The following is an 8,632-nucleotide window of genomic DNA, read 5'->3' on the forward strand; positions in this document are numbered from 1 at the left end:
TGTGTCCTTTACGCCCAGTCATTTAGAAGAACACTTGTGTGTGACGGAGTAAGGGCTCTTCTCACCTCCTACGAGTTGTCTGACTAAAACGACTTTATGAATGAGATAAAGGAACTTGGGTTTGTTGATCTCTTCCTTAAATGTTGCTGGGATGAGTCGATGTCGATCCATATGGTGTAAAAGGCAAAAACTTGTGTGAGACCGTCTCACTGTGAAACGGGTCGAATCAAGATACAAATGTAATACTTATATGCACACATGTCATATTTATATGCTCAAATGTAATACTAATTATGAATAATATTTTTGTTACTTATAAGGGTAAGTGTAATACTTAGGATAATACAATACTTTTACATTTCGATTTAAAAGTATTACATTTTTACTCAGAAGTATTATATTTTCCCTTATAAGTAAGAGGCACTTGTCAACACTACTTATTATGAAAAATGTATTACTTTTTCTCTTATAAGTAACATAAATTGTATTCTTGATTAGTATTATATTTGAGAATATAAGTATGATATTTACATGTTGTTTTGACCTGACCCGACCCGACCCGACCCATCTCACGAATAAGGATCCGTGAGACGGTCTCACACAAGTGTGACCCGGTGTAAAAAGACCTGGTGGGTTGGCTTATGGTTAAGTTTATACATACATATATTAGAGTTATTTTTAGTGAACACCACATTTAAATTGGTCGAAGAACAATTAACTTAATAACTACAAGATTTCAAATTCAAGTCAATAGTCAAATTGTATTATCACTCTTAGTTTTGTGTAGGATGGGAAGATCAGAGGTGGTTGACATTAGTAATGAATATTTATTGGAGCAGTTGGAACTTGGAACCAATAATTTCTCCGGCATTCATTGTGGTCTTATTCACCCATAATATAACATGATAGCCCATAACTAAAAAGAAGAAACATTATTTTCAAAAAAAAAAAAAGAAGAAACATTTGAGTGCCAAGAATGGATTATTCATTAATCTAAAACACAAGAACCTTAGTCAAGCCGTCTTAGAAGGTACTCAACTTCAACTAGTTTGGTTAGAGGGATCACCCATTCTGCATATAGCCTACACATCAACGATGGATCAACCTTGCAATTTTCTGGGTCATCATCACTCCCATTCGCCTTCACTTCTTTGCTGAACTCTCTCGCTTTCCTCTCCACCCTCTTCTTCACCATCTCCTCCACAGCTTCAAATGTCAAAAGCTTCATCAGAGCATCCCTGTCCTGCAAACATAACACTAATTAATTGTATAGTAGTTTTTGTTAAGGTTGCAGATGATGATGTTTTTAGTTGAATTTGAAATAAATGATGTATGTGGGGTGAAAATATATATATATATATACCTTAGCTCGAATAGCTGGTGTATAATCATCAGGAGCTTCCCTGAATTTAACCTCGGCCACAAATTTCCCATAATGTATCCTTCTAGAGAGTGCCTGCAACAAACATTTAATAAATTCAACCACCATTCATGGCCAAGGTTTTGTTCAGTGCCGTGGCAACAGAGCTCACTGCCTTACAAATGATTTCATTGCTTCTAAATTTCATTTTTAATAACCAAAAAAACGGACAGTCACCATAAGGGTATGCATTAGTGTCTTGTGACTCTAATCGATAAAGAATAATGAAGTAAACCTGCCTAGGTTGCACCTGTTTAAATCAAGAAAATTAATAGGTGACTACCGTTGAGAGTCAAACTTAGGCTCAAATCAAGAAAATTAATTGGTGACTACTGTTGAGAATCAAACTTGTAATTTTATAATTACCAAATCAAGAGTTTGGCTAATTTTTGCTTGGATTACCCTAATTTCATTGTATTTTTTTTCTTTTTCTGTGACAAGGAAAATTCACAATCACTATCTGAGGTCATACACTAGGTAAATTTCACCTTGTGGCTAGGATAAGAATTACAATGAGGTAAACCAATCTAGATTGTCTATAGCTGATCAACAAAAAGCAAAATGGTTGGGATTTGAACTTGTTGTGATTACAAATTTGTAACTTTAGTCATCTTGACAAGGTTACCTTACCCTTAATTTCATCAAAAATACTATTTGGACTCTAAAAATCTATTCCTAATTTTTTCTCCCACTAAGGGTGTGTTTGGAAAGCAGGAAAATGACTTCTGGAAAATGTTTTCTGAAAAATGAGTCATTTTCCGGAAAATGAGTTCATTTTCGGTGTTTGGATGTACTCTTGAAAACTGTCTGTGTGTGTTTGGTTCATTTTCCGGAAAATGAGTGGAAAATGAGTAGAAATGTATAATTATATTTTTATTATTTTTTTTAAAATATAAAAATATATAAACTAATAATATTTATTAGAAATAATTTTTCTTTTTTTTACAAAAAAAAGGTCGCACGAAGCCATTTTCCATTTCCGGAAAATCACTTCCGGATTTTTTGTCCGGAAGTCATTTTCCGGAAAAATGGGCTCATTTTCCATGGTCAACGGAAAATGTTTTCCGTTGACCACATTTTCCGGACGTTGCCAAACACCAAAAGCTCGGAAAATGATTTCCGAAAATCATTTTCCGGGTTACCAAACACACCCTAAATGTTCAAATTTGATCAGAGAAAATAAAAACAAATGGATAAAAATTATGACAAGCATGTCAGAAATATCAAATAAGTGAAATGAAAGTATACTAAGAATTACTCTAATTTGGGATTAAGCATAATGAGAGTTGAGAAACAGAATAGAATTGATTACCTGCAAGAAGTGGATATCAGTGGCAGCAGTAAGAGCATAGTTTCCATCATCCCCCTCAACCGCAACAAGTGGAAGCAGCTGATTCAAATACACATCCCATATTTTCTCATTCACATTGATACAATCTGCAACAGGATGCAAGAACTACACCCACCTCACATTAGATTCTCAATTTCTACATTACAGACTTCAATTATATATATTCCTAGGTTAATATATACGTACTGGTTCAAACTTGCCGGTGGCTGGCACCAACGATTCTGGGACATCATCTGGGAAGAAAGGATTTTCCTCTGCAGATAGATACCTCCCAACCTGTTAATTATGTACGTTAGTTAATGTTAGGATCAACAATTCCACTACATTTTAGATACCAACTACTCTTAAATCTTATTGCTAGAGGTTCAAATCGTGATACCTCTATCAAATCAAGCACATACAATTATAACTAGTAGCTAATACATAACTTTATTATGTCGTTATATCGTCCGTCATACATTTAAGAGACGCGAAGCTCTGAATTTGACCTTTTAAGTCTTGACTTCCGCTCAACAATTCTCATCTATCGAGTTAGATTTAGTCTTTACCAATCTAGGGCTCAAATTCTTGACTTACCTTTGATACCTCACAAGTACTTATCATTATGCAATTTTATTTTCTGTCACACATTTTCAAAATGCTAAATGCTGGACTTAATTTTTTAAGTCCTTTATCGATCTGATCTCCGTTCAACAATCTCTATCCATTAAGCTAGACTTGACCATTACCTGCCTCTTCCCCATCTTTTAATCTAACCAATGAGATTATAAACTCATTTCTTTCCACCAAAATTTTTCAAATTCATCCCGATCGAGAATCTAAAACTATACTAGAAGATTTGCGAAGAAGAAAACTCAGATGGGAGTTAGTTGAGGAGAAAGATGGAGATGGAGATGGAGACAGCACCTTGGATTGAAGAGCTTCGGTTTCTTTAAAGATGAAGTGGAACAAGGAGCCCGACAACGTGGTCGGAAGCCCAGGAGAAGTCTCGTCGTACAAGGTGGGATTTCTGGGGAATTTGGCTCTCTCGATGAGGCAGAAAACGATGGTGTCCTCCTGTCGGATCAGGCTCGTCCGCACCGTTTCAAGAGTCACGCCGCCGTGATCGTAGCCGTTGTTGCTGCCAGCCATTTTGTTCGTTTTGCAAGAGAATCTATTATCGGAGACTTTATGCACGAAGAAGTCTTTGATAAATGGACGTTTTAGAGTAATGAAGTGGGAACCGATGTTGACACGACATCATATACGACATGGGATATGTGTCTGAGAATCGTCGTGGGTCGCACGTTAGTATTAGTCTTAGCTTGTAATCCTCGGGTTGATTATGAAAATCTCGAGAAATCTGAGAATGACACTTTGAACCTCTCTATTATTTAATATTATAGAAATCTACATGTTTTTTTGGTGACTAAAGTAATTACAAAAGAATTATGACGGTTAGTAAGAGAATTAGGTATATCGAGATTCGGAATATATCTACTATACTAATAAGAGCCAAAGAGAGTTAGGCCTAAAATGGGTAGAAAAAATGGCGGTCAAATTATTTAATCAAATGGATGGTTCAGATGAATTATTTAATCGAATAGATGGTTAAGATAATTCAGATTAATATTATTAATAGAGAGTACCTAATTTAACCTTAGTTTTATGATTATCCGTTAAGTTTTCCGTTAAATATTCTCTTCTCCGTTAATATACCGTTAACTTTTAACTTACCCATTAATTTCTATAAGAAAGGTCTTAGGTTCGAACCTCATCTCAATCAAATTTGACATAATTAAGTTTCTCACTCTATTTTACTCTTATTAAATTAAATAAATTAGTAGCTACAACAAAAAATGATACATATGTATTTCTTTAATTTAGAATTATGTGTCTACAATACCTTTATTTGAAAAAAATATTCATTATCAAAAAATTAAATTAAATAAGAGAAATAATTTCATTAGTTATATTGTCTTTATTTTCTCTCATGCAAAGATTCTTTACATATTCAAATTTATCAATTGATATTCATTACATTGTCCATTATCTTATTTTTACAATATCTTGTAATTAAATATCAAAGTTATAGTACAAAATAATGTTATATATTTATTTACCAAGTATTTTATTAATACTATGAAAAAAAATTTAAAATAATTTGAAGCTAATTATATTAACTACTTGGGGATTGGTTGACAAAGAGAGTACTCAAATAATAACCCAACAAATTGAAGCGGAATCACTCTATTTTACTCTTATTCAATTAAATAAATTAGTAGTTACACCAAAAATGATACATATGTATTTCTTTAATACCATGAAAAAAATAAAAAAGAATAGTTTGAAACCAATCATATTAACTACTTGGGGGATTTGTTGACAATGAAAGTACTCAAATAACCCATTACCCAGCAAATTGAAGCGAGAAACTACCTTTTAATATCTTTAGAATATATAATATTTTAAATTTTCAAATTTTTATTAATTTATTTAATCTTTTTTCTTAAACTAGGAATATATACAATAATGGTTAAACCAAATGAACCCCAAGCAGAACACCTAAAGGAAAGTCCATAGCTCCTATATCATAATCTCATTGCATGACGTTGTCATCTATGCTACCAACAATAACCGAATTGCAAATAACACACTACCAACAAAAAGGAAGAGAACAAATAGTAAAGATGAAGATAATGACAATGTTACTTAAAAGAGAATTAAGAACACTTAGAAAAATTTAAATTAAAAGTAGTATTTATTTAGACTATCATTTTTATTTAAACTATCGATTTTACAAGGTTGCAAACATTTATTTTAGTAATAATTATAATGAATTTTTTATATTATCTTGGATTCATATACTTTAAGTTAGATATTTAAATAAAAAAAATTCGACATTCAATTACCCATGTATAAACTTCTCCTATATATTTTTGCATTGATATACTTTCAAATATTTATTTAAATATAAACATTGGGTATTTGATAAATATAATATGTGCAGTCCAACTATCAGCTTAGGCTTTTAGTTGAGATGGAGCACATGCTTTAATTTGTTATCAGAGCCATGCAAAAGATCATGGATTCGAATCTCCGCGTCACCCACAAAAAGAGACTTCCACGTGTTGCGTTTGGAAATCCATCGCACATGTTGAGGGGGCGTCACCCACAAAAAGAGACTTCCACGTGTTGCGCTTGGAAATCCATCGCACATGTTGAGGGGGCATCACCCACAAAAAAGATCATGGGTATCCATCGCACATGTTGAGGGGGCATCACCCACAAAAAAGATCATGGGTTCGAATCTCCGCGTCACCCACAAAAAGAGACTTCCACGTGTTGCGCTTGGAAATCCATCGCACATGTTGAGGGGGCATCACCCACAAAAAGAGACTTCCATGTGTTGCGCTTGGAAATCCATCGCACATGTTGAGGGGGCGTGATAAATATAATATGTGTAGTCCAACTATCAGCTTAGGCTTTTAGTTGAGATGGAGCACATGCTTTAATTGTATTAACCCATTCGCGCAATGTGCGTATGAAACTAGTATCAATATGTATGGAGTAAGAATTTTGTTCAAAGTAAGCAGTTCTCTTGTGCGTATCTGCATTTGATCTTGTCTACTGATTCACTAAATTACTGTAATTTATATTTTTTCAAATGTTTTATTGGGACAATGAGTTGGCCAGATTCAACTTTTTGATAAGAGATTTGGATGTCAAAATGGGGTATTTATTGTATACTTTATAAAGAATGTTAGATATCCAATTTTTATAATGGGGTGTTTGGTAAATAGTTGTTGGCCGATGGTTGTTATCTAATTGGGCTAATGAATTTGATTAGTTGATAATATTGGTTGATTGTAGAAATATATTTGGCAAATTAGTTGTTAGTTAGCTGATAGTTGTTAATAATTCATTCAAAAATAATAATAATAATAATAATAATAATAATAATTCTTTCAAAATAATAATAATAACTATTATTATTATTATTTCAAATTTAAAAAAAAGGTATGGGAGGAGGGATAAATTTGTCTTTACACCAACAAATTGCCCCTCCTCTCCACCGAATTGCAATTCATAGGGGTACCCCATGAATTGCAATTCCTTCCAACCAAACACTGTAGTTTGGGAATTCATTGAATTGCAATTCCCTCCAAACTACGTCCAATCAAACAGGCCCTTATGAGTTGTTTGGTTGGATGTAGTTGCAATTCAATTACAACACAATTCTTTGGTCACCCGAATTACATCATTTGATTGTAGGGAATTGCAAATCCACCGAATTGTAATTCCCTCATTTTGTTGAATTGTAATATATATCATCTCCATACGAATTGCAATTCAATGGTAAAAGGAAAGGGAAAAATAAAGAATTTTTTTTACCGTTGATTATTATTAATATTATTATTACACAAGGACATTTTACTTTTTATACCATTTCTTTCCTTTTCGTTCCCAATAATTCTATCAAATAATGTAATTTGAATTCATACTTTATTCTTACCTTATTTTTCTTTCTACCGAATTACAATTGTTTCCCTATTAATTCCTTCTTCCAACTAAACGCCCTATTAAATGACAATTCAATAATTTTCCATTGACTCATTTTGCATTTGATCAATTGAGCAATAATAAGGGTGTTGATTCCTATTCCGGTTGAGAACTAGAACCTTAGGCTTCCACTGATATTTCAAATTTCAATTCGAACTTAATCTTCACATATTTGATTTTTAAATTATACGGAGTATCATTTTTGGACTAATTTTAAGGTGTGTTTAATTCATGGGTTTACCGTTTACACACCAGGAATGGAAATCAAAATCATAGTTAGTGTTTAGTTGACAATTTTTTAAAAAACAATTATAAAATTTGATTACCCTTCAATTAAAAATCACATTCCCTAATTAAAAATAGTTATCATTTCATTTTATTGGTAATTTAATTTTTAAGTTTAGATTATTACTTTTAGATTTTTGTTTTGATTTTTTTTGTTTGTTCATATTGGTGTTTTGAATGTCGTTATAGTTAGATCAATTGCTTGGTTTTTGTTTTGTATTTTTAGAACATTTATTCCCATTATAGGGTAATACATAACTAAACATCAATATTAGTAATTATTACAATTCCATCCTACTACCAAATATACAAAATACTTTCACCGGTATTCATAATCATTCTCAAATATTTAATTCTCATTCTGATTCTTATTCTCTTGTGCAAACCAAACGCAACATTAATCTTCACATATTTGATTTTTAAAATATACGGAGTATCATACAATAGGATGACTGGATGAGCCATGAATCCATGATCTGCAAGAATGGAAGGACATTAGAGAGAGAGAGCATTGTAATTTGAAGATAACATTAGTAATTGTAAGAAAATTGGAGGACCATTTCTTGAATAACACATTTTTGTTGGGTAAAAGTGAAATGGATGGTTGCTTAGCAAAGCTGTGGCCGCGTAACGTGTCACGTGTGGGTTTGTTGTGGCTTTTACATTAGGCAAAAGCTTCCAGCCGGGACCACAGACACACATACACGGTTCGTCTCACGTTAGTTTTTGGATATATTCTCTTGACTATATTCCTTCGTGTTTGCCAAAGACTTTTGGTTAAGCAGCATAGGTGATTCTTTCAGGTGGAAGGTTATAAGTTTGATCTCTATGAGCTTCAATATTTTGAAAAAGTATATATAAACAGATACTACATTGTAACATAGTATTCAAAAAACGAATTTAATGTTGCTTTTACTTAATTCTTAATTTTTCTTTTCTTTATTTTTTCTTTTTCAATTTTTTTGTTCTGACAAAATTTAAAGTGAACTTTGTTTTTTTTTTTTTTTTTTTTTTTTTTTTTTTTTTTTTCACAA

At 32.4% G+C, this 8,632-nt stretch overlaps 1 protein-coding gene across 1 annotated transcript; it reads right to left on the minus strand.

Moving 5' to 3' along the window:
- Positions 1–807: 807 nt before the first annotated feature.
- LOC116021883 (chorismate mutase 2-like) lies at positions 808–3,978 on the minus strand. The gene is made up of 5 exons (XM_031262396.1): positions 3,678–3,978; positions 2,958–3,047; positions 2,733–2,876; positions 1,364–1,456; positions 808–1,243 (listed from the first exon to the last, which is right to left on the minus strand). The coding sequence occupies exons 1-5, from the start codon at positions 3,900–3,902 to the stop codon at positions 1,010–1,012; spliced, it is 786 nt and encodes a 261-aa protein (XP_031118256.1). The 5' UTR covers positions 3,903–3,978; the 3' UTR covers positions 808–1,009.
- Positions 3,979–8,632: the final 4,654 nt, after the last annotated feature.

Source organism: Ipomoea triloba, chromosome 6 (genome assembly GCF_003576645.1).
Source record: "Ipomoea triloba cultivar NCNSP0323 chromosome 6, ASM357664v1".
NCBI lineage: Eukaryota > Viridiplantae > Streptophyta > Magnoliopsida > Solanales > Convolvulaceae > Ipomoea > Ipomoea triloba.